We start from the raw sequence: 27,604 nt of genomic DNA, 5'->3' as shown, positions 1-27,604 counted from the left end.
CCAGTGAGCCCACTCACTGCCAAGGAAAGCAAAAATGGAGTTCCTTTTCCAGTCAAGGTGTGCTCTATTTGGGTCATCCAAACATGATAAAAAAGGGCTGGAGCTCAACAAGAGCAGCCAGACTGAGGAAGCATCAGCCTGAGTCTGTTTACCATCAGATAGTTAGAGCTGGTATTAACCATCAGAGAGTTAGAGCTGGTATTAACCATCAGAGAGTTAGAGCTGGTATTAACCATCAGAGAGTTAGAGCTGGTATTAACCATCAGAGAGTTAGAGCTGGTATTAACCATCAGAGAGTTAGAGCTGGTATTAAACATCAGATAGTTAGAGCTGGTATTAACCATCAGAGAGTTAGAGCTGGTATTAATCATCAGATAGTTAGAGCTGGTATTAACCATCAGAGAGTTAGAGCTGGTATTAACCATCAGAGAGTTAGAGCTGGTATTAACCATCAGAGAGTTAGAGCTGATATTAATCATCAGATAGTTAGAGCTGGTATTAACCATCAGAGAGTTAGAGCTGGTATTAAACATCAGATAGTTAGAGCTGGTATTAACCATCAGAGAGTTAGAGCTGGTATTAAACATCCGTTAGTTAGAGCTGGTATTAAACGTCAGATAGTTAGAGCTGGTATTAACCATCAGAGAGTTAGAGACTGAGGAAGCATCAGGCTGAGTCTGTTTACCATCAGATAGTTAGAGCTGGTATTAACCAACGCATCTAGCTATCTAGCTAGCACTACTTAAGTGTTATCTTTTACTTTCTAAAATAGCTTCACTTGTACCATACTTTAGCCTGTATATTTATATATTTTATGGAGTTTTTATTGTGTTCATAGTTCCATGCATATTGTAGGCTATAAATGGTTTTACCCTTTTTCGAAGCTATCCTCTGTATTATTCCTCTGCACACATTAGTGATACCCATGTCTTTACCCTTCTACCAATTAGTGGTAAAGTACAGACACTAGAGCATTGTCAAAAGTTACTGATATTATTAACTAACCCTTACACTCATAAAATGCCAGTGAAACATGAGCCATTACACAGGCTGTATAGGAGTTCTATTTAGTGAATTAAATGCTAAAAAGAAAAAGTCTGATATGAATCTAGAAAAAAAGCTGTCTGTCTGTCTATTGTACTTACCTACCCATCCATCCATCCATCCATCCATCCACTAGACTAGGTGAGATTCTACACAGTGGAAGGTTCTAACACCACCAGTTCAAGCAGTGTGGTTAAGGTAGGGGTCGTATGATCATTTCAACATGAACCCACTTCTCTGATCCCATACATGAATATCAAGGCTGGAAACAGACACGTGTATACACTGCCCGGTCGTACATACAGTATTTGACTGCACCACCTTTGGTTTTGATTACAGGAGACATTCACTGGATTTTACTCAGCAAACAGTCCAGACCCTCCCACGGGTCAGTGCTGCAGTGGTTCAGAATGTTTCAGCTGGAACAGGTTCTGGAACTCAACCTGATGCAGTCAGTGTCCTCTTAGGTCTCTAACCTCAGACAGATTGGACGATGCCAGGACTGATCAAGATCATTAGGCCTGTGACAGAATAGTTCAGGGAGAATGAGACATCATTTACACATGGATCATCCTCCATAATGTCCAGACTCTAATCTGGGATGTGGTGACGACCGGATGCAGTGGTTCCATTCTCCATCATCAAAAATCTGAAATGAATGCAACTCTTCGGAAACTTCAGTGAATGATTAGGCAAGGCAAGGCTAATTTATTTGTTTCGCACAATTCATACACAGGGCAATTCACAGTGCTTTACAAAAATGGAAAAGAGGTAAATTAAGAACACACAATTACAATTAAAACATGATCAATAAAACATAAATAATAATCAATTAAAATAAAGTCAAAGAGAAAAGTGCAGATAGAACCATTTCAGTTGTTTTATACACAGTTGAATTACTGTCGCTTTTGTCAGAAAAACTTTAGGATACAGGGTGAAATCTGTAATTCAATCCTTTTTTTTTTTTGAATCAGAACAACCAACAACGGCTGTAAAGAGATCTGTGGACTTGGAACTGACGCATTGCAAAACACCCACCCCCCCAGATTTGTTATTGGTCGGTATAGAATAGATGGTGCATATTTCACAGCGATCGGCCCAATTCCAGACTGTTTTCTCAGTATTGAATACACTGAGGAAACCGGATGAATGGACAGGCTGCAAATACTCTGCCTTAAATATTTACATTCGATTCCCAAAATGCACCTGTGAGAGAATAAAGAAATATCAAAAAAAATAAAATAGTAGTGTGTAATTTCCGTGTCCTTTTCCCTTGGTTCTGCCGGGGTAATCATTACATGCAGAATCATCGGTGCACTGCTGGAATACTGAGTAGTCCTAATTTCAGGGAAAACTCTGATATCACTGAGTTGTCTGCGGATTTGTCTTGTGTAATAGTGTGGGGATTGGAAAAAAGACTGAAAGAAAAAGACGAGGGGGAGTTTATTATAGAAACCTGGTGTCTGTGTTACATGTGGATTTATGTATGAACGTCAAATAAAAATAGTCTGTCTTTTATCTCAGTAGGTATTTATTTTTAAAATCGAACCAAAGTGCTTCCAAACCTGCTTCCTAACATTCGTCTACATCTGGTTTGAATGTTTTGCCCCTCTGTCCTGTTTTAGGACCAGTTTCAGAGAAGAACCCATTTTAGATTCAATTATTGACATTATTTTATTTTAGCAGAACTTTTATTGGTGGGTCAGTGTTTTCAAATGATAAAAAGTACTAATCACTCAGGGCCACAGCATTATATCATGGGACAATAAATAGTTTGGCAGTATTTTTGTGGATATTTCATTCAACCCATTACACACACAGGGTTTAGGGGGATTCCCTGATACTGTCCTCTTTCACCACCCTGTGAGGACATCTTGCCCCCCCCCCTTTGCATTTTATAGATCTGCCCCTAGTTGCAAAGTACAATTTATGTATGTGTGGAGATTTTGTTTGCAAGTTTGAGAGCTGTTGCTGGAAAATGATTAGATTAGATTAGATTAGATTAGATTAGATTAGATTAGATTAGATTAGATTAGATTAGATTAGATTAGATTAGATTACATAGGACATTATTGATCCCTTGGGCAGACCCTTCAGGAAATTGAGGTTCCAGAAAAAAATAGTTAAACAAAAACTATGAACAACATCTTTGAAAAAAACAAGCAGCTGCAGATTGGAAAGTACTAATGAAAAAAAAAACAACAGCAAAATAACAGGAGTGATAGTAAAGGAGTAGTAATAATCTGTGCATCAACTGCATTCATGTGTCTCCCCCTACTTCCCCCCTTCTCCCCCTCTCCCCCAGTCTCTCTCTATCTCTGTCACTCTCTCTTTTCTCCTCCTTTACTCTCTCTCTTTAACCCCAACTGGTCAAGGCAGACGTCCATCCTCCTCAGTCTGGTTCTGCTCCAGGTTTCTGCTGTTAAAGGTACTTTTTCCTTCCACTGTCTCCACTCACCCGTGTTTGCTCCTGGAGGATTCTGTTGGTTTCTGTAAATTGGCTTAGAGTCTGGTTTGGACCAACTCTATATGTAAAGTGTCATGAGATAACCTTTGTTATGATTTGGTGCTATATAAATAAAATTTGATTTGATTTGATGTCTTTAACCTCAGACGGACTGGACGATGCCAGGGCTGATGAGGATCATCAGGACTGACAGAACAGTTCAGGGAGAAGGAGACATCATTTACACATGGATTATCCTCCATAAAGTCCAGACTCTAATCTGGGATGTGTTGAAGACTGGATGCAGTGGTTCCACTCTCCATCATCGAAAATCTGAAATAATAATACTACTAATAATATAATAAATAACTATTATGTTATAATATTATAATCTGCACTATAATTATATGTCTTTGTGAAGGAACTTCTACCACTGTGTCCTAACCTTTGTATTTTTGGATGTTTCCCTTAGAGATGTCCACGTATCCACAGCAGTAAGAAGATGGTCATATTCTGTCAGAAAACTAAACATAGAATTCCACTGTGGTGGAAGTCTGTTCACAGACCAGGTGAGTCTGGGGGGAGGAGCTACTGCAGCGCCTTCCCCTACAGACACTTACATGTTCTATTAAAGGGAAACACAACACTTTAGTACAGACCTGGGGCTCATTTATGGAGTTTATGGAGGGGAACAACTTCAGAACAGCTTTGGAGTCTACTGTGGGTTTGTTTATTTAAGATGACTGACCACATTATGAAACACAGGTTCACTCTGTATGTGAGTAAAACTGTGTCCTTTACCTGTGCATGGACATGGACATACCTGCCACATGTTGGTTATTCTTTTCCTTTCTTTATAAACCATGATGACAAACAGTCAGTGACCAAACCAGTAAAATAAACCAGTAATACCTGTAATATTAAAGTGCCTTTTTGTACTTATGGATGTGCCTATTGCTGTATTCTGTGTCTTTGTATTACAACTAAAAAAGACAATAAAAACACTTAGAAATAAAAAACAAAACATAATATGCACTATGTATATATACATATATATATATATATATATATATATATATATATATATATATATATATATACACATATATATATGTGTGTGTGTGTGTGTGTGTGTGTGTGTGTGTGTGTATCACATCAGAGTTGATGTGAACTGCATATTATCTATCTATCTATCTATCTGTCTGTCTGTCTGTCTGTCTGTCTGTCCATCTGATCCGTCCTGGTTCATCCACCGGTGCACTCTGTCAAAACGAAACCAAAACTTCATTCATTTGGTGGCGGTGCTTTAAGTTTCGTTTTCCAACAATCCTGCAGAGACAGATGCAGTCCACGACAACCGCTGTGGGTGAGTGATTGTTTTCCATTATTCTGTGTATTTTTACCCTGATCTTCATTCCTTCTTCCCTTCCTTTCTTCCTTCCTGCTCCAGGTTGAGGTGCGTTTGCGTAGACGCGCCTAGACAAAGCCCTGCGTTACCTCAGATGACCTGTGAGTCTGAGTTATTTCAGGTCACATGGACGCTTCATCCATAAGCATATTCACACAGACTGGATAAAACACAGCATTCTGAGCCTTAAAAGTTTATATTATACTGTGTGTTTTCTATAAGTTACAGTTTGTGCGCAGCTTCTTTAATAATGGGGCACCAACTTGCGCGCTCTTTATGTGGGAAGTGTACTCCGAAATTATATCAACTCTTGACTATATTAAGATGAAATATGAGTACGGTAATATTTCTTCTAATTCACTGACACGACGTTCATTTTTGACTTGGAAACTACTTCAGCCAAAATAAAAAAGAGAAAGAGAAACCAAACTTCAGCCAAAATAGAGCTCTGTCTGCACCATCTGCACCACCACTAAGACTAACAGTAACTTTAAACGGCTTAAAAATGTTTAAATATCAATGTTAGTGTGGGTTTGTGTCTATGATTTTATGAATAATGTCAAAGCAGTGTTTCTTATCAGGTCAAAGGCTGATTCTTCCTCATGAATGACAGTTGGAGCTGAATGTGCCAACCCAGAGGTAGACCTAATGATAAAAATAAAGAAAGAAAGAAATTAAGCATTTTAGACAACAGTGGAAAAATTATAATTATTGGCTGGATTTGTTCTGGATTCCTTTTACTGCTTCATCCATGTAACAGTTGCATGTGACTCATACATGTTAAAGGTTAATCTGATGTGCTTAACCCTTTGATGCATGAATTATGAGAACCTTAATATTTTTTTTCCCCGAGTGTTTTTATTCCTCTTTAGGCATGAAAAGAACAATGAGATTGATTTTTTTTTTTTTAAATTAATTAACCTATTTTTCATGGAGTTACCAAAATGTCCACTCATTTGGGTACCATGTGTTTAATTTTTGAAGCAAAGAAACATGTATTTAAAATGCAATATCAGAAAGTGATATACTGTGTGAAAACTATGAAACAAAAGCACTTTTCATGCAGCTAATCTGATGTTTTCTCACCTTTTGTCGTACTCTAATACTAGTTCTTTCTCACTTCATGGAGATAATATGAAAAAAAAAAACATTTTTGTTGAAGAAAACTGTTAATTACAATCATATAACAATTAGCAATTGATTTACACAATCATGTTCGTGCAGATCAGGTTTATCATGAACATAAAGTTACAGTAATGGTATGAATGTCAGTGTATTATTATGGGATGGTGCATAAGCGTCCACTGTGTTGGCTGATATGGAACTACAACAGCAAAACCCATGAATATATAAGAGAACAGCTGGAGAAGAGCTGTCCCCTGGAGTGACTAGGATGCATGAAAGGGTTAATATCGGGGGGTCCAACTCATTTTAGTTCAGGGAACACATTCAGGCCGTTCTGATCTCAAGTGGACTGGACCACGAAAATGATAGCATTAATTAACAGCCTATTATTAAGAGCCTATACATTTATTTATTTAAGAAAATGAGGATCAGCGCATGTTACAAACATCAAAAATTTTAAAATATTCCAGATTACAGCCTTAGGGTCATTTCCATCCGCAGACCTACAGGCAGGTTGATGTTACACAAAAAACACACAAAATACACACAGGGACAAATACAGATACCATCAAATGCGACATGGACAATGTGAGCGCAAACATTTAGGATGAAATAGTTTAAAATTCATCTGAATTAGATGCACCATTAGCCTACACAGAATACTGAGCACAAACACTCAAGTGTTCTATTTGAAGGATCCACTAAATCTAAACTGTCTATACAAATATGAATATATTACACAAGGCTTCATCTCATCTTATTTCATGGTCACATTCTTGATTTAAATAATGCCTCCAAATTTTGGTCTTTGTTTTAGAGCAAAAAAAAAAACAAAACGTTTTAACTTAACAATGTATAAATTATGACAATATTTACATTTATAAACTATCCTTTCACAAAAAATGTGACTAAACGAAAAAAAAAAAAATCAAATTTCTGAAGAAAAATAAGTGTAATTTTAACAATATTGTGTCTCAACTTGTCATTTATACATGTGCATTATAGATCAGATTTACAAAGGCACAAAATATTTAGTAACAAACAGAATATTGTTGAAAATTGCACTGTACTTTTTTAGGTAAGTAACTGAAAACCTTTTGACAAACAGTAGGCTGACCCACACCTCTGCTTCTGCTTGTGCTTCTTCTTCTTCTTCTTGGTTTTTATGGTGGTTGCCAAGGCAACAACATGCTCTGTGTACTGGTGAAATACACTAAATATAAGCAATTTAGATTTATAATTATGGGCTGTATTTACTGGCAAAAACTTTAATTATCGGAATTATCTGAATGACACCATTTTTTTCAATATTGGACTGATAATTATCTGTGCCGATAGTTATTGTCCATTCCTGATAACTTGCTTATGAAAGGTTGAATATGAAAAATCCTTTTGAAGTCACCGTTACTGTAGTTCTTTAAGGGTTAGTGTTTTTCCTTTAGCCTTCAGTGTGTATGTTTATGTTGATGTTTGCTCTCTCTCTGTCTGTGTTCCAGCTAATGGAGTCTGACCATGGATGAGGAGCTTGACCCTGACCAGGATAATGTGAACTGTGTCTTGGATCAGGAATCCTCTGAGCTGTTGGACATCCTCACCAGTCAGTCACCTGCCGTCATAATGAAGCTGTGTCAAATGATGCCCAGTGGTGGTGCTTGGGGGCCCATCAGCCACGGGTCCCTGTCTAGTGTCTCCGCTGAACACTCAGTGGCCGAACACAGCAGAGCCTTGTTGGATTACTTCCGTACGGCCGACGCCGCAGAATGCCGCAGCTTCCTGCAGAGTGTGTGTATGTTATGTACAGACATTCCAATGTGGCTGGAGTCCAGGCTGATGTCTGTGTCTGGATTTCCAACCAGTAAGTACCGACAAGATGTTGTGAAAGTTGACATTTGGTCCATGTGACTTTGGTTTTCTACAGTTTATGAGAGTTGTCACTGAACCCATAAAGGCCCAGTGTTGCTTATGTGTAAGTTCCAAAATATTTTTGTCTCCATATTTAACTTTTTTTAAATGAGTTATTACAGTTTGTTATGACATCATCCTCTGTATTTTGTGTTTTTTTTTCAGTGAACATCAGGTATTTTTATATATTTAATTCACTGATCATTAGGGCTGTGCGATATTGGAAAAAAAAGACATTGCAAATTTTTTTAACCCTGCGATATATATCGCAATATGAAAAAATACTTAGGAGGATATAATATCTGTGTGGTGCTGACGTAAATGGTCAAACTAATTAGTTGTGTTTCCTTTCGTTGTGTCGACACAGAACACGTGTTTCAATTTCATCCTTCTGTAGCTGAAATAATTCCAGATAACTGACGCTGCTGTTCTTTTTGACACCAAGTCTTTGTCTTCGGTGATTTTCTCTTGTTCGTTGCTCATTTTTCAATGTTGTTACCAGTGACTCACTCGGTTGTGCAGGGGGCGTGGTCTGCTTCGGCAAACTGATCAAGAACGATTGTGATTGGTGGATGGCTGTGTGCAGTGTGTGTCAGGTACCCAAGATGAACTTAGATGAGAACATTTTGAGTTCATTTACCTCCTACATTACAGGACCTGTGATGGGACGATGTGTGTGCTCATGCACATTGCGTTGATGATGCACAAACGATATATTGTGCAGATCTAGTGATCATGTAGATGTTCATTAAAGCCCAGATTACAGTTGATGGTTCTTCTATCAGAAACAGATCAAACTGAATAAACAGTGTCTTTTTCAGTCCAATCTGTCATTAACTGAACATAAACCCAGTGTGTCCTTTCACTGTCACTGATCCAACTCCATGGGTTTGACTGGAGAATCAATGTTGTATATGATGACGGTGTTTCCACGGTAACTACGGAGCCTCTGAACGTCCAAATATGGTCATATCTGATGACCATGAAAAGATGAAGAACTGTATTTTACACCAGTTATTGACATGGATTGATAGTTTTAGTGGATCAACAGGAATTAAACAGTTTAGATCAGTAGATGGTTTAGGTTAACCTCCTAAGACCCAGGAAATGACAGCAAAGTACCAGCTTTTTTTTTTTTTTTTTAATTAAATAAGTGCCTATATTGGAAACATCATGATGCAACCGTTTTTTCAGATGCAGTTTTTAAAATTTTTATGGAATGCCCTTTGTGGTGGACAGTTTTCTTTTCTTTATTTTTTTTGTATAAAGTTGTGAAACTCTTGTCCACAAATGTGGACAGAAAACCCATAGCTGGGTCTGAGGAGGTTATAGGTAGATCTTTGGGTCTTTAAGGGTTAAAGGTGGACGTTTGGGTCTGTAAGGGTTAAAACTGCAGAGCTCTATAGTTATTTATCATCACTGTTATTATCCTTCAGTTAGTTTTAATCCAGATGGTCAAAGGACATGAGACTTCTGTATTTACTTCTGACCTGTGTCATAAATTTACACCACAATGGCCAGATTTTTCCTACTCGCTTGTTCATTAATAACTGATCAGATTCCAAATGTAACCTGGATGTGATTTACTGCTGGACTTTGTATCTTGATGTTGAAGTTTAAAACTGTAAAAATATTGGTTGAATGAATAAGTGGTTTCACTTTTGTATAACAGCAGGAAGTGACATTCAGTTCATCTGTATTTGCATTTAGTCGTCTGAGTTACAGTGAGAGGAGAGAGCAGCAGAAAGGAGGTAGTTTCAGATTCTGGTGGGGGTTTTTTTGTTTTGTTTTTTTATCTATCTATCTATCTATCTATCTATCTATCTATCTATCTATCTATCTATCTATCTATCTATCTATCTATCTATCTATCTATCTATCTATCTATCTATCTATCTATCTATCAAATTTCCGCCCCTGTAGCTTTAAGTGGTCAGGCAGAAACCATAAACTACTGCTCAGTCCAAGTAACCATGACAACACCCCTTTGGTTTCTGAACTGCCGTTGGAAGGCAGTAGTTTGCAGTTTGGCCATGTTGGTTTTTATAACAGGAAGTGACCATATTTGGATAAAAAGGGCAGAACAACCGGAGCACAAGGGGTCAGAGGTCAGAGGCTAATGCTAACAGAATGGTATGTTTCATCAGGCATCGTGTAATAAAGTCATTTTTCAGTCTGTTAGAGGAACCTACTAAGACATACACATACACTGATACAGTCAAGACGTGTTTTGGGCAAAAAAACAAAGACATTCATTTAAAATGTGTCTCAGGTGTAACCCTATTCTTCACCTGAGTTGCACATACATTGATTCAAATACACAGGATTAAATTTAGGTTGAGGGTTGTGTTGCTTCCGGGCTGATGGAAATCACCGTCTGCTGCAGATCTATGTGGGTGTGGCCTGTCATGCAGCTGCAGTGAAAACACAACAGATACTGTTTTCAGCTGTGGATGTAATTATTATAATGCTGCATTAATACTACCTTCATTCAAACCTGTGACTGCCCACAAACACTGAACAGTCCTGCACGGCTGCCGTCTTTGTGTTTCTAATAATTACTCATTTGGTTTCTTTGTTCAGGTGATCCGGGTCCTTTTCCAGACACACCAGCTCCGACAAACACAGGTACGTATCAGTGTTTGGCTTTTGCTCATCTTGTATTAGTTTATAACAGGGGTGTCAAACATGCGTCCCAGGGGCCAAATGTGTCCCACCAAAGGTTCCAGTCCGACCCTGGGACGAATTTACAAAGTGTAAAAATTTCATAGTTGCGGTTCCACATCCAGACCAATATGATCTACATACATAATAACAGCAGAAGAACCGACAAAAAAGAATGCCAGCAGATTTACTACTGGGTTTGATGTGAAAAAAATAATATTAGATTATGTCTATAAATAATGACAACTTCTAATTTTTGTCTTTGTTTTAGTGCAAAAAATAACATTAAATTATGAAAATATTTACATTTACAGACTATCCTGTAACAATAAAATGTGAATAACCTGAACAAATATGAACAACCTGAAATGTCTAAAGAAAATTCAGCCCAATTTGAACTCTTTTCTTCCTGTTCCTCAGTGTTTTAGTGTCTTTGTAGATCTGATCCAGAATGCTCCTGGACAAATGAGAAGTGGAGGCAGAAGACTGTTGAAATTGTACTGATTTTTCTGAAGAAATTTCAGTTTTTTTCAGGTTACTCATGTCTTTTTTGTTTGGATAGTTTATAAAAGTAAGTATTTTCAAAATTTAATGGGGTTGTTTTGCCCTAAAACAAAGATTAAATTTGCAGTTGTCATTATTTATAGGTTATTATTTTACTGGTTTGGTCCACTGCAGATCAAATTGGGCTGAATGTGGAACCTGAAAGAACAGGAGTTTGAGAGCCCTGGTTTATAAATGTATGCAAATGTATTGAGGCTGTTTGTTAGTATTCCTTTGTCACATGTGTCTGATGTTATGTGTTTTTTTGCTAACCCAAGTTATCGAAGCTGTAATGAGAAGATACTAGGATTCAGATAAAAGCTGATACAAGTTTTATTTTGCATTTTCTGAAAAAAGTGGATGAAGTGAAAATGAAAGGTGAACAGGAGCAGTTTGGCCGCCAGTGCTCTGCATGTGTAGATTTAGTAACTCATGTCACATTTCTGGGTTGTTTCATTTGTGGGAATCCCCTGGAAATCCTTTGTTTTTAATGAAAATCGAAAGTGAGTTTAGGTATGAAAATAGATGAAAAAAAACCTACAAGTACAGAGATCATTCCTCTTTTGCATATGTTTGAGTATTCCCCTCTGTTTGTACAGATGTTTAGTGTGTGTTTGTGTGCACTATAGACGACACCGTTTCCAGTCCCAATGTAACAGAGGACCAGTCAGCATCATCGCCGTCTGCAGAGGAACAGCTGATTAAACGGCCACGGATCGGTACGTACACCCAAACATTACACTGATGTCCACAAACCAGTCTAACAAGACTGTGATATAATCATTTTTAACCCTTACAGACCCAAATGTCCACCTTTAACCCTTACAGACCCAAATGTCCACCTTTAACCCTTAAAGACCCAAACGTCCACCTTTAACCCTTAAAGACCCAAACGTCCACCTTTAACCCTTAAAGACCCAAACGTTCACCTTTAACCCTTACAGACCCAAATGTCCACCTTTAACCCTTACAGACCCAAATGTCCACCTTTAACCCTTAAAGACCCAAACGTCCACCTTTAACCCTTAAAGACCCAAACGTCCACCTTTAACCCTTACAGACCCAAACGTTCACCTTTAACCCTTACAGACCCAAATGTCCACCTTTAACCCTTAAAGACCCAAACGTCCACCTTTAACCCTTAAAGACCCAAACGTCCACCTTTAACCCTTAAAGACCCAAACGTCCACCTTTAACCCTTAAAGACCCAAACGTTCACCTTTAACCCTTACAGACCCAAACGTCCACCTTTAACCCTTAAAGACCCAAACGTCCACCTTTAACCCTTAAAGACCCAAACGTCCACCTTTAACCCTTACAGACCCAAACGTCCACTTTTAACCCTTACAGACCCAAACGTCCACCTTTAACCCTTACAGACCCAAATGTCCACCTTTAACCCTTAAAGACCCAAACGTCCACCTTTAACCCTTACAGACCCAAACGTCCACCTTTAACCCTTAAAGACCCAAACGTCCACCTTTAACCCTTACTGACCCAAACATCCACCTTTAACCCTTACAGACCCAAACGTTCACCTTTAACCCTTACAGACCCAAACGTTCACCTTTAACCCTTGCAGACCCAAACGTTCACCTTTAACCCTTAAAGACCCAAACGTTCACCTTTAACCCTTAAAGACCCAAACGTCCACCTTTAACCCTTACAGACCCAAACATCCACCTTTAACCCTTACAGACCCAAACGTTCACCTTTAACCCTTAAAGACCCAAACGTTCACCTTTAACCCTTAAAGACCCAAACGTCCACCTTTAACCCTTACAGACCCAAATGTTCACCTTTAACCCTTACTGACCCAAACATCCACCTTTAACCCTTAAAGACCCAAACGTCCACCTTTAACTCTTAAAGACCCAAACGTCCACCTTTAACCCTTACAGACCCAAACGTCCACCTTTAACCCTTACAGACCCAAACGTCCACCTTTAACCCTTAAAGACCCAAACGTCCACCTTTAACCCTTACAGACCCAAACATCCACCTTTAACCCTTACAGACCCAAACGTTCACCTTTAACCCTTAAAGACCCAAACGTTCACCTTTAACCCTTACAGACCCAAACGTTCACCTTTAACCCTTACAGACCCAAATGTTCACCTTTAACCCTTACTGACCCAAACATCCACCTTTAACCCTTAAAGACCCAAACGTCCACCTTTAACTCTTAAAGACCCAAACGTCCACCTTTAACCCTTACAGACCCAAACGTTCACCTTTAACTCTTACAGACCCAAACGTCCACCTTTAACCCTTACAGACCCAAACATCCACCTTTAACCCTTAATAGAATAGAATAGAATGCCTTTATTGTCATTATACATATGTACAACAAAATTGTAAGAGACAACTCTCTAGTGGTGTGTAGTGCAAACAGTTTAAAGAAGAAGAAAGAAAAGAGTAATATATATACGGAGTAAAAACAGGCATGCCATCAACCAAGAAACAGTAGAGATAAGTATATATTGCACTTTGACCCTGGCTGAACACTATGAATATATGTCCTTTGTGAGGTATTGTCATTGCAGTGTGTTCAGCACCCGTATTGCACTTGGATAAAATGTGCTGCTAAATCTGGAGGTGTGGGCCTGGATGGACCTGTACCTCCTCCCTGAGGGCAACAGTGAGAACAGGCTGTGTCCAGGATGTGAACCGTCGAGGGTGATGCTTCTGGCCCTGCGCAGACACCTGCTGTTATAGATGTCTGACACAGAGGACAGCTGGACTCCTATGATGCTCTGGGCTGACTTCCTGACTCTTTCCAGAGCCTTCTTGTCAGCCTGAGAGCTGCTCCTATACCACACCAAGATGCTGTGGGAAAGGATGCTCTCCACAGAACATGTATAGAAGGACAGCAGCAGTTCCTGGGACAGGTGGAGCCTTCTCAGTGACCTTCAAAAGTACAGGCGCTGCCGTGCTTTTTTCACAAGGGCACTGGTGTTTCTGCCCCATGTGAGGTCCTGAGAAATGTATGTACCCAGGAATCTGAAGTCACTGACCCTCTCCACGGTGTCCCCTTGGATCAGAAGAGGGGGGGATCCTCCCTCTTCCTCCTGAAGTCCAGCACCAACTCCTTTGTTTTCGAGGAGTTGAGTGCCAGATTATTAAGGGAACAGCAGGTAGTGAGGTTCAGGACCTCCTCTCTGTAGGCCGTTTCATCATTGTTGTGGATCAGCCCCACCACAGTAGTGACATCCGCAAATTTGACCAGGAGGTTGCTGTTGTGGATTGGTGCGCAGTCACGAGTGTACAAGGTGTACAGCATGGGGCTGAGCACACAGCCCTGGGGGGCCCCAGTACTCACTGTCAGGACAGAAGAGTGATGAGGCCCCATCCTGACTGACTGCAGACTGTTGGTGAGAAAATCTCCGATCCATCTGCAGGTGTGCTCACCAGTACCCAGACTGTGCAGTTTGGACAACAGTCTGCTTGGAATCAGCGCATTGAATATTTAAATGAGTGTATTTAAAGACCCAGACGTCCTCCTTTAACCTAAACCATCTACTGATCTAAACTGTTTAATTCCTGTTGATCCACTAATTCTATCAATCCATGTCAATAATTGGTGTAAAATACAGTTCTTTATCTTTTCATGGTCATCAGATATGACCATATTTGGACGCTCAGAGGCTCCGTAGTTACCATGGAAACACCATCATCTTCTCCAACATTGACTCACCAGTCAAACCCATGGAGTTGGATCAATGCCAGTGGATGGACACACTGGGTTTATGTTCAGTTAATGACAGATTTGCTAAAAAACTCTCTTTATTACAGTTTTTTTCTGTTTTTTATGTAATAACCTTTGAATTTACTCTTTGTTTTCATGAACATCTACATGATCAGTGAATTAAATATATGAAAATACATTGTTAATTCCGAAATATGCAAAATGCAGAGGATAATATTATAATAAATGGTTAAAAATCACTTAAGAAATGGTTAAATAGAGAGAAAACTTCCTTTGGGAACTGGCACAGAAGTAGCTGTGGGTCTTTATGGGTTAATACGATACCTCTGTAAAACTGGACATTTTAGACCGACCAACAACTCTTTACAATCTGCACATCACATATCAGTCAGTAATGAAATCATCATGAAGGTTAAGTGTTTCTTCAAAATGAAGTTGTAACCGTAAAAACATGTTGGCGTAGTTTGTAAAAAGCAGAAGTGAAAGCAGTGGGAGGCATTCATTCCACAGTAATGTGTTAGTGCACGGGTAAAAGCAGGCATGCCAACTATTGGGTGTCAGGTTACCAGGGTTCACTCAGTGGGAGCTTTACTGTAGATGTGGTCAGGGTCCCTGTGGGGTCTTAAAAAGTCTTAAAAGTCTGGAATTTACAAATCTGCATGTAGTACCTTAAAAAAGTCTTTGAAGGTATTACATTTGATATGGTAGGTCTTCAGCTGTGTTTCCTTAAATTGCCATAAATGGGTTTAAATGTGTCTGTTAAAAGTCCAAACTGCAAAGACTGTAAGTTTAGTCAACTCAGGTCCAACCGTTACAACCCGATAATTTGTATTAAAATTAGAAACCAATTATCATTAACTTTGCCTCAAGGCAAGGCTGTTTTTTTTTCTATAGCACATTTCATGTACAAGACAATTCAAAGTGCTTTACATAAAATACAGGTGTCGAACATGCGTCCCGGGGGCCAAAACCGGCCCGCCAAAACTTCCACTCCGGCCCATAGGATGAATTTCCAAAGTGCAAAAATTACCCTGAAGATATTAACAGTCAAGGGCATCAAACTCAAAAATAATAGCATAATAACCTAGAAATAATGAGTCCAAATTTTCTTCTTGGTTTAATGTGGAAAAAAATAATATGACAGTATTCCTATAAATAATGGCAACACCAATTTTTTGTCTTTGATTTATTTTAAAGAACATTAAATTCTGATAGCCTTTAACAATAAATTAACAATAAAATATCAATAACTGGAACAAATATGAACAAGCTGAAATATCTAAAGAAAAATAAGTGCAATTTTAACAATATTCTGCTTGTTTTGTGCCTTGGTATATCTGATCTAAATCTGTATATCTGCACATGTGTAAATCATAAGTTGAGGCATGATATTGATAAAACTGTGCTTATTTTTCTTCAGAAATTTCTGGGGGGTTTTTTTTGGGTTTTTTTTAGATTATTCACATCTTTCTTTGGTTTGGATAGTTTGTAAATTGTAAAAATTTTCATAATTTAATGTTATTTTTTTGCACTGAAAATTTTGGAGTTGTTATTTCTAGGTTATTCTGTTATTATTTTACTGGTCCGGCCCACTGGAGATCAGATTGGGCTGAATGTGGAACCTGACAGAACAGGAATTTGACACCCTTGACATAAAATATTAAAAGCATTACAGCATGGAAGCAATAAAAAGTAAAGGCATGAGAAAAACAAACAAACAAACAAACAACCCCAAAAAAATCTGATAAATAGATAAAACAGATAAAATGGATAAAAACTTTTAGCTTAAAAGGAACAGTGCAGATCTGAACTGATGAATCCAAACTTTATTCAAATGCAGCTGAGAGCAGGTGGGTCTGTAACCTGGACTTAAATAAACTGAGTGTTTCAGCTGATCTGAGGCTTTCTGGGAGTTTGTTCCAGACATGTGGAGCATAGAAGCTGAACGCAGCTTCTCTGTGTCTGGTTCTGACTCTGGGAACTGACAACAGACTGGATCCAGATGACCTGAGGGTCTGGGGGTTCCTCAGATGAGAAATGAGCTGAAACAGTGAGAATAAAGGCATTTGAGTAAATACATACATTTTCCTAAATTCTAGGAGTCATGAATTTTTGCCAGTATGGTTGTGAAGTGGGCATTAAATTCTGTTCTAAACGGTCTTAAAAAGGTCTTAAATTGAACTTGTTGGAACCTGGAGGAACTCTGTTTTGTGCAAGTGCAGGCACTGAAATACTTTAATACTTTATCTGATCATGAACGGCTCAAACTGACACTGATGGGGGGTGGGGGTGGAGTGCTCAAAATATCCCCCAGTTTATGTGGATAATAAACAGTACGACTCTATGAAACCCTTGCCACAGGCTTATAGCGTGTTATAGAATGCATGCATTTACAAGCATTCATAAAGATGTGGACAGTTCTATTTCCAAATGCATGTGTTGTATGTTCTTAAAGGAAGTCAGGAAGGCCTTAAAGCAGAGCAGGGCTGTCAAACTCACATTAGTTCAGGGTTTGAGCTCCAGTGGGCCAGAAAATAAAAGCATCATAATCTATAAATAATGACAACTACAAACTTTTCTCTTGGTTTTAGTGCAAAAAAAATAACATTAAATTATGAAAATATTTACTTTTACAAACTATCTAAACAAAAAACATCGGAATAACATGAAAAAACAGAAATTTCTTAAGAAAAATAAGTGCAATTTGAAAAATATTATGCCTCAACCTATCATTTATACAACTACAAAGGCACAAAACATTTAGTAAGAGGCAGAATATTGTTAAACTTGTGCTTAATTTTCTTTAGACATTTCAGTTAGTTCATATTTGTTCAGGTTATTCACATTTCATTGTTAAAGGATAGTTTGTGAATGTAAATATTTTCATAATTTAATGCTATTTTTTGCACTAAAACAGAGATATTCTGCATAATACTTATAAGCGTAATGTAATATTATTTTTTCCATATTCAACCAAGAAGGATATTTGGAGTCATTATAGGTTATTTTCCTATTATTTTACTAGATCACATGGGTCTATATGTGGCCCCTGAACTAAAACCAGTTCGACATAATTGGTTGAACTTCACTGTAATTTTTTGCAGTTTGAAAATTCATCCCACAGGCTGGACTGGACACATGTTTGACACCTGTGTCTTAAAGGGCTCATATTTGTCTAAACCCCCTTTTCTTAGTCTGTGCTTCATTTCTTTGTGTATTTGGATCCTAATAGTTCAGACAGTTTGAATTTGAACCCTCCAGCTGCTGCAGAACTATCTTTATCCTCCTCAGACCCAGGACATGTCAGCAAAGTACAAGCTTTTTTTTGTTTTTTATTAAGTAAGTGTCTATATTGGAAACATCATGGTGCAACAGTTTTTTCAGATGCAGTTTATAAAATTTTTATGGAATGTCCTTTGTGGTGGACAGTTTTCTTTTCTTTTTTTTGTTTAAAGTTGTGAAACGCTTGTCCACAAATGTGGACAGAAAACCCATAGCTGGGTCTGAGGAGGTTATATTCATTTGGACATAAATCCAGTGGATTTCTACAACCTGTTGGAATTCCTTCTTAATTAGTCGCGTCTCTAATTCGTTCCGTCTCCACATTTGCTTATATCAGGTCCAGACTTCAGACCAACATTTCTCCAGTATTTCTCCATTTCTCCATAATTGTTTGTCGTCATCAGCAGTTGGAGTCCAGACTGAAAATATGTCCAAACTTGGAGCCCATTACCTCAAATGTTCAGTTGTCGGTTGAACAGGACAGCCAATAACCTGGAGGGGGCGGGGCCTGAAGTGTGTCCTGTGCATTTAAAGGGCCAGCGCTCCAAACCACCTTTCTTGTGTCATTACTCAGAAATAGGGTTGAAGATGGACCTGTGGAGTTGAATGAATGAAGAATTCAGAGCCAAGCAGAGCATTTACAGTTTATGGAGACCACAGGGAAATGTGAGAAAAGGAAGAACATTTAAAAAAGACTAATATCACTGCTTTAATGGATGTTTTTGGGACATTTTTGTGAATTAACATGTTTTTGGTGGTGCCTAAGGCCAAAAGTCAAGGCATCTGCAGCCTCTATTAAACAGTTTTCAGTTCTGTTTGTAACAGAAAGAACGACATGAACAGAGTATGATGCAAGAACAGTGAACACATAGTGAACACATCTGACTCAACACAACAGTTCTTGTTTTCACTTTTTTTTTTTTTTTTTTTGTTTTTAGAGCACTTGGAGTGACTAATGTCAGATTGTAAAGGAATATACAGGGATTTCATTGTGTCCTTATAGTGACATTATAATGTATTATTCCAGGGATGATAGGATGGTTAATGTATTTAATCTGTGACCATTTTAATACAGTTTGATGTTTGCAGATACAGTGAGTGACCGTATGTATGAAGCACTGATGGCTGACTTTATTACTCATTCTGAAATTCTGTAAATATTTTATGATTGTTATGAAATATTCTAAATACTATGGTATGTGCACTGTAACACAAAGTATATTTATAGTTTATTATAGACATTGGTATGATAATGAGGTAGTGTTATGAATAATCTGAAGGCCTTATACTGCACAACTGGCACAATATACACTGATGCCCTTAAAGTTGGAGTAAAATATTTGATCTAAAGATGGCACCTTATAGTTATTGTTTGACCATTTTCCAGATCAAGTTTGTGTTAAAAGTGCAGTAATCAAACACAGTTATCATGATTATTAGAATTTAAATGGTAATACTAACCATTGGGAATTTTACTGTGGTTTATGGTTATACCGATAATCGTTACATCCCTAATCCTCAGTTTTGGAAAGTGAATTGTTTTGGATTCCAAGCATCATTTCCAACCTGAATAATCCTTTATTTAACATCTTCTATCAAATGACAGTTCTAGAACAGCCTCAATGGTGTCTTTCCATTTTGCATAAACAGGAAGCTGAAATGCAATAAAAGTTCAATTGCAGGTTCAGTTCAATAGAAAGTATTTCTGCCATTATATATGCACATCTGTCTAAAAAAGATATGTTTGCTCATATCCCCTACCTGCAGATTACTGGGAACGGTACGTGGCTGCAGTCCAGAGTTTGCTGCTGAGGAGATGGGAGCAGATACGAGAGCACCTGGTGATGGACGTCCAGATAGAGAATGTGTGGGTCCGCCCAAGAACCACAAACAGGGGCAGGGATAGACCAGATAAAACCCCTGGACCGGATAAAACCCCTGGACCAGCAGACAGAGGCAGCAGGACACCAGGTTACAGCAGCACCACTTCATCTGAAAGCATCTGCAGTAATACTGACAATACAATCTGACCAGTTCATTACAAAACACAGAAAGATTAGTGTTCTAAAAGAGAAAGATGAAGGGATAGAAAGGGCTTTTTTACTGTTTACTGCACAGGTGCAGTTATTGTACGGGTACAGTTACTGCACAGGTACAGTTACTGCACAGGTACATTTACTGCACAGTACAGGTACTGCACAGGTACATTTACTGCACAGATACATTTACTGCACAGGTACAGTTACTGCACAGGTACATTTACTGCACAGATACATTTACTGCACAGGTACATTTACTGCACAGATACATTTACTGCACAGGTACAGTTACTGCACAGGTACATTTACTGCACAGATACATTTACTGCACAGGTACAGTTACTGCACAGGTACATTTACCGCACAGGTGCATTTACTATACGAGTACAGTTACTGCACAGGTGAATTTACTGCACAGTACAGTTACTGCACAGGTACATTTACTGCACAGGTACAGTTAATGCACAGGTACATTTACCGCACAGGTGCATTTACTATACGAGTACAGTTACTGCACAGGTACAGTTACTGCACAGGTACATTTACCGCACAGGTGCATTTACTATCCGGGTACAGTTACTGCACAGGTACATTTACTGCACAGGTACAGTTACTGCACAGGTACATTTACCGCACAGGTGCATTTACTATACGAGTACAGTTACTGCACAGGTGCATTTACTGCACAGGTACAGTTACTGCACAGGTACAGTTACTTCACAGATACATTTACTGCACAGGTACATTTACTGCACAGGTACAGTTACTGCACAGGTACATTTACTATCCGGGTACAGTTACTGCACAGGTACATTTACTGCACAGGTACAGTTACTGCACAGGTACAGTTACTTCACAGATACATTTACTGCACAGGTACATTTACTGCACAGGTACAGTTACTGCACAGGTACATTTACTGCACAGGTACAGTTACTACACAGGTACATTTACCGCACAGGTGCATTTACTATACGAGTACAGTTACTGCACAGGTACATTTACCGCACAGGTGCATTTACTATACGAGTACAGTTACTGCACAGGTGCATTTACTATCCGGGTACAGTTACTGCACAGATACAGTTACTGCACAGGTACACTGGAATATCTGTTGTGTTTCTCTCTAAAATCCAAGAGAAGAAAAAAAGAAATGCATGTCTCACTTTTACGTGCTAAAAAGAAACAGTTAAAATACTCATAAAACAAAGCTGAAAAAAAAGATAAATATACATAGACACAGGAGTTATAAAGAAATTTTGAATTATGTTAAAAGTAACATAGTACTGTCAGGGTTCCTGCGGGGTCTTTAAAAGTATTACAAGTCTTGAATTTACAAATCTGCATTTAATACCTTAAAAAAGTCTTTAAAGGTATTAAATTTCAGTTCTGTTTCCATAAGCATGTTGGCACCCGTTCCAACCCGATAATTTATGCTGAAATTAGGAACCGATTATCTCTAACTTTGCCTCTGGTGAGAAATGACTCAGAACAAACAGTGGGAATCAAGGCATTGGCGTGAATAAATACATTTTCCTAATTTCTAGGAGTCACAATTTTTTGCCAGTATGGCTAAGAAATGGGCATTAAATTCTGTTCTAAGTATCTTAAGAATGTCTTAAAAAGGTCTTAAATGAAACTTGTAGGAACCCTGACTGAAATATCGCACTTTAAACATGAATTGGACTCTGAGGAGCAAAGACATTTAATATATTTAGTGTCAAGGTTGGTCAGAGAGTGTTGTTTTTTTAACATATTTTCAGAGGCTGATGTGGATTATGGAACGGAGTCCAAAGTGACACTGGAGACCTTTCTTCAGGGATGTACAGGAAACATAACCGTTCTGTGTGGCCTGGCTGGATCAGGAAAAACACTGCTGATGTCTTGTTTGGGTCAACAGTGGGCACGTAAACTAGTAAGTTCACTTTTGTTCCTCTTCAGACATTAATGTGTTTTAAGATTGTGTTTAGTGACACTTAGAGGTGGAATTAACCAGCTGAAAAGCTCCAACTGTCACCTGTGGTTTAGTGGCTGCAAAGGACAGGGTTGTGTCTTTATGTTTGTTCTTTGTGGGTAAACAGTAGGAGACAGAAAAGTGGATGCCACCCAATATAAAACAGGAAAAGAAGATGTGTGTTGAGAGCTACAGTAAAAAACATCTGATCGGAACATGGCTCCTGCTCTACATATAAATATGTTGTCACTAATTAAAACATCATCATGATTATATTCCATTTCTTCAGCTTCATCCCTTTAAATCTGTCACACTAGATCCTTAAATGCACATTATAATCCATGTTAATTAACAGTATTAGGTGACCCCCGGACTTCTACCTCCTGTACTTTGTCCTTCAGGGTCCTATCCCCTCCTCGTACCTGTTTGTCCTTCTGGAGTTCCGTCAGCTCAACCTGCTGTCCAGACCCATGTCCCTGTCTGAGCTGCTTCTCCAACACTATCTACCTCCAGAAGGAAGCCTCGAAGAAAAGGTTTGAGTCCTGCAACAGTAGAACAGAACACATGATACATGTCAAACAGTAATTATATCACACAGAACACAGCACTGACAATTAAAGGGAATACCAAGATAAGGTAAGAGAAGATAAGATAAGATAAGATAAGATAAAGTAAGATAAAGTAAGATAAGACAAGATAAAGTACGATAAGATCAGATTATTGCCATATCCACAGTTATACATAGTGCAGTGCACAGTGAAATGTATTTTTGTACCTGCAACCAATAATAAAATAGAAAAAAAAGACACACGCAACACATAAAATACAAAAAATATAAATGTATATCCATACAATGTATATGATAATTAATGACATTTACATAATGGGTGTGTAAAAGTATAGTCGTGTGTAATTCTAATTATGAGGTTTTAAGGTGGATGAGTGGAGCTTTGACATTTGTCCAACCAGAGTTTCTGGAGATGGAGGTCTGAGTGGGATGGGACCAGGGTGGGGCTGGGGCTGGGGCTGGGGCTGGGGCTGGGGCTGGGGCTGGGGCTGGGGCTGGGGCTGGGATCAGGACTAAATAAGTGGAGCCGAGCAGGATTAGGGTCAGAAGATACAGGAGTCTGGACGTCTGTACACGAGGGGAAAAGTGTTGAACAAATATGACTGAAGACAGAGCGTCTCAAACATGCAGCTGAGGCAGTATCTGTTTCGTTAACCTCATAACATAACTGCCTTAGATCAGGAGTGTCCAACCCTTGTCCTCCACATCTACTGTTCTTCATGTTTTAGATGTTTCCCTCTTCCAACACCTGATTCAAATCATCAGCCTATCATCCAGCTCTGCAGAAGACTGAGAACAACCGTCAGGTGTGTTAGAACAAGGATACATCTAAAACATCCAGGATAGTAGCCCTGGAGGACCAGAGTTTGACACCCCTGGCCTCAGTCATATTTTTTTCAGGTCATAGTCAATGAAAAACGAATCAGCAGTGTTAGGAGAGTAAAATTATACAGATTTCACAATTTGGACCAAAATATGACTGAGGCCAGGGGTGTCCAACCCTGGTCCTCCAGGGCTACTATCCTGCATGTTTTAGATGTGTCCCTGTTCCAACACACCTGACGGTCGTTCTCAGTCTTCTGCAGAGCTGGATGATAGGCTGATGATTTGAATCAGGTGTGTTGGAAGAGGGACACATCTAAAATATGAAGGACAGTAGATGTGGAGGACCAGGGTTGGACACCCCTGATCTAAGGCAGTTATGTTATGAGGCTAACGATATGTGGGAAAGGGATGGTTTGGCAATGAGTGGTAGGTTTTTACCCAGAGGTAAAACAGGTGGTTTGATTATTATATGAGCTGCATGTGTGGGGAGGAGCAGGAACTGCAGGTGACTCCACCCACTTCCAGACAAACACACACCAAATGGACAGAAACAAGAGGGAAGAGGAGCACACAGGAAACAAAGGCTAAGAAATCTGACAACATACAAGTGTGACTTCACCTGTTCACACTTCAGCAGAACCACATGAGGCTCTGAAAGGGTTCGTTTGGGTTCGGTTTTTCCTCCTGATAAAGGCTGCTGTAGGTCCTTGTTTGTCATAAACTGTGCTTACATTCAGTTGTGTTTGTGCAGAATGCCATTGTGGAGTACCTTCTGTCCAATCCAGAGCGAATCTGTTGGGTTCTGGATGGTTACGACGAGTTTCACAGTAAGATCAGCAGAAAAGCCGTCCAGAGGGACAGGGAGCAGCTGGACCCCAGGACCCCCGTGCCAGTGGCAGACCTCATCTCAGGGCTGTTGCATCACCAGATCCTCCCAGGGTGCACTGTGGTGGTCACCTGCCGTGGGCGTGATGTGATGGATTTAGAAGGTCTGGCAGATAAGGAGGGGCATCTGATGGAGTGGAGCAGCCATGAAATCCAGCAGTATGTGGACAGATACTTCAGTCGAAAAGGTGAGAAGGAACACATCAGGTGTCCAGAAGATTCACAATCAGATTAGATTCAGTGTTTGATTCTAATACGACCTGTATTCACTGGAGCATTGAAAGAGGAGCTGGAATGAAAAGGGATTTAGACAGGCAGCTTTTTCTTCTCCTTCTGCTTCTTCTTCTTCTCCTCCTTCTCCACCTCCCTCTTTTCCTTCTCCTTCTCCTCCTTCTATTTCTCCTCTTCTCCTTCTCTTCCTCCTCCTTCTTCTCCTCCTTCTATTCCTCCTCGTCTCCTCCTTCTCCTCCTCCTCCTTCTTCTATTCCTCCTCTTCTCCTTCTCTTCCTCCTCCTTCTTCTCCTTCTCCTCCCCCCTCCCCCTTCTTCTCCTCCTCCTTCTCCTCCTTCTATTCCTCCTCTTCTCCTTCCCCCTCCTCCTCCTCCTCCCTCCTCCTCCTCCTCCTCCTCCTCCTCCTCCTCCTCCTCCTCCTCCTCCTCCTCCTCCTCCTCCTCCTCCTCCTCCTCCTTCTTCTTCTTCTTCTTCTTCTTCTTCTTCTTCTTCTTCTTCTTCTTCTTCTTCTTCTTCTTCTTCTTCTTCTTCTTCTTCTTCTTCTTCTTCTTATTATTATTATTATTATTATTATTATTATTATTATTATTATTATTATTATTATTATTATTATTATTATTATTATTATCTCATTATCATGCCAGTGTCGTTAATGAATTATACATTTGTATCAGTGCATGTACCATAGTCACCATTCACAACAATCATAAACTATTAAAAGTATTTATTATTATTATTATTATTATTATTATTATTATTATTATTATTATTATTATTATTATTATTTCAGGTCATTGAACTTCTAGTCACGTGGTTTATTTTTCTGATAGGTCACTCCGGCTGTGGGATACAGGCAGCAGAGCTCCTTCTGTCCAACAGACACCTACGGTCCATGTCTTCCACTCCAGCGCTCTGCAACATCTGCTGCATCTGTCTGGATCATCTACTGCAGGGACTGAGAGATGAAGAAAGAAGAGGTGAAACAAGCAGAGAGGAGGAAAAGTCCCAACAGACGGCAGCAGCACAGAGAGGAGGAGCAGCAGGAGGAGGAGGAGGAAGTCACACACAAACGGGAGATGGAGAAGAACGAAGAAGAACGAGTGGAGGTGTAACGATGGATGGCAGGAACGGCAGAGCTCATCTACCTCCCATCGTCCCCCAGATCCCCTCCACTCTAACGCAGGTCTACCTCACTGTTCTGGGAGCGTTTCTGAGCCGCAGCCCTGATAAAGGAGCCGGTGGTACCAGGGGGATAACGCAGAGGTACACAACACACCATCCTCACAGTGTGGGTCAGAGAAGACCCAGAGCAGGATGGCGTCATTATGAGAAAAGAGTCATTTCTAATATTTCTACTTTAACCCATAAAAACCCACCGCTACTTTTGTGTCAGTTCCCAAATGAATTTTTCTCTCTATTTAACCTTTCTTAAGTGATTTATAACCATTTATTATAATATTATCCTCCGCATTTTTGCATTTTTTGGAATAAATAATGTATGTTCATATATTTAATTCACCGATCATGTAGATGTTCATGAAAACAAAGAGTAAATTCACAGGTTCTTCTCTCAGAAACAGATCAAACTGAATAAACAGTGTCTTTTTCAGTCCAATCTGTCATTAACTGAACCTAAACCCAGTGTGTCCATCCAGTGGCACTGATCCAACTCCATGGGTTTGACTGGGGAATCATGTTTACACTTTTTATTAATTTTTTTCATTTTATTGCTTATTTTCAGGGGGGTTTTTTCTTCAGTTTTCAGTTTGTGGCTTATTTTGTTCATATTATTTATTACTTTGTTGATTTATTATACATTTTTGGTCATTTTATTTAATACTTTAACTGTTTTTGTTCATTTTGATGCATATTTGATTGGTTTTTACTTTATATTAATACAATTTTGGCTTATTTTTTTCACGTTATTTATTTATTTATTTATTTCATAAATTTTTGTTAATTTTATCCACTGTCATTGATCCAACTCCATGGGTTTGACTGGGGAATCATTGTTGTAGAAGATGACAGTGTTTCCATGGTAACTACGGAGCCTCTGAACGTCCAAATATGGTCATATCTGATGACCATGAAAAGATGAAGAACTGTATTTTACACCAATTATTGACATGAATTGATAGGATTAGTGGTTCAACAGGAATTAAATCAACAACAGGGAAAAGTCTGTCATAAAAAGTGCAAAGCAGTGCACAACATTGAAGCATTTGTTAATTTAATTTTATTATTTCCATGATCTAAGGGTACATACATTTTCAGTGGTTGTTATTTGGTCGTATCCGCTCATGCCTTCATCTGTGCATCTCTGCAGCTCTGCTCTGACCCAGTATCGATCAGAGCTGTGTGAGCTGAGTCAACTGGCCTGGAAGGGTTTAGACCAGAGCAGGATCCTGTTCTTGGAAAAAGACGTTCCCAGAAATATTTTGGAGTTTTCAGTCAAGACGGGCCTATTTTCAAAGGTAAAACATTGGTCTGTGCATAGTGGAAGGTGTTGGACATTAGTTATTAAATAGAGACACAGTTTACAAACCACTGTAAAAAGCAAGATTTTTTCATTTTGACCCTGATTTCACTGCAATTGCAATTGACCAAGAACAAAAACTGAACCCTACTTTTATTCATCGAACCACCGTTTTAAAGACAGTTACAGTTCTGGAGCTGCACACTCTGAAGTTGTGTTTGCGTGTCCTGCTTTCAGGTGGAACTGAGGCAGGAGGATGGGGCTGTTGTCAACGCCTACTGCTTCATTCATTTGACTGTACAGGAATTTTTGGCAGCTCTTAGAATCATGACTAGTAGCGAAGTCAGTGACGCACATCTCAAGAAGAGGTAAGAAGCACTCGCATTCAGGTAAAACCCACCCTGCCAAAGGGCAGAACGTATTCAAATTCAAATAGATTGGGACAAATGGATGAACTTTGTATCCTCTAGCTGCCCAGAATTTGTATCACTCTAAAAATTTTT

The 27,604-nt window shown here is 39.1% G+C and overlaps 1 protein-coding gene and 1 pseudogene across 2 annotated transcripts in view; both read left to right on the top strand.

Moving 5' to 3' along the window:
• LOC115421684 (CCR4-NOT transcription complex subunit 1-like) overlaps positions 1-27,604 on the top strand; it is a 969,367-nt pseudogene that overhangs the window by 227,290 nt on the left and 714,473 nt on the right.
• Positions 4,786-27,604, top strand: part of nlrc5 (NLR family, CARD domain containing 5) — a 79,275-nt gene continuing 56,456 nt past the window's right edge. For both annotated transcript variants that reach the window (XM_030137667.1, XM_030137666.1), the window contains exons 1-11: positions 4,786-4,856; positions 7,520-7,878; positions 10,509-10,553; positions 11,762-11,851; positions 19,891-20,094; positions 21,926-22,077; positions 22,518-22,649; positions 24,261-24,582; positions 25,456-25,888; positions 26,952-27,099; positions 27,339-27,469. In XM_030137667.1, coding sequence (XP_029993527.1) covers positions 7,536-7,878; positions 10,509-10,553; positions 11,762-11,851; positions 19,891-20,094; positions 21,926-22,077; positions 22,518-22,649; positions 24,261-24,582; positions 25,456-25,888; positions 26,952-27,099; positions 27,339-27,469 — 2,000 coding nt within the window. In that variant the 5' untranslated portion in view covers positions 4,786-4,856; positions 7,520-7,535. The remainder of the gene's footprint in view (positions 4,857-7,519; positions 7,879-10,508; positions 10,554-11,761; positions 11,852-19,890; positions 20,095-21,925; positions 22,078-22,517; positions 22,650-24,260; positions 24,583-25,455; positions 25,889-26,951; positions 27,100-27,338; positions 27,470-27,604) is intronic.

The sequence above is a fragment of the Sphaeramia orbicularis genome, chromosome 6, assembly GCF_902148855.1.
Source record: "Sphaeramia orbicularis chromosome 6, fSphaOr1.1, whole genome shotgun sequence".
Classification (NCBI taxonomy): Eukaryota; Metazoa; Chordata; class Actinopteri; order Kurtiformes; family Apogonidae; genus Sphaeramia; species Sphaeramia orbicularis.
Note: the sequence above shows the minus strand (reverse complement) of the source record. Positions and strands in the feature narration are given on the sequence as shown.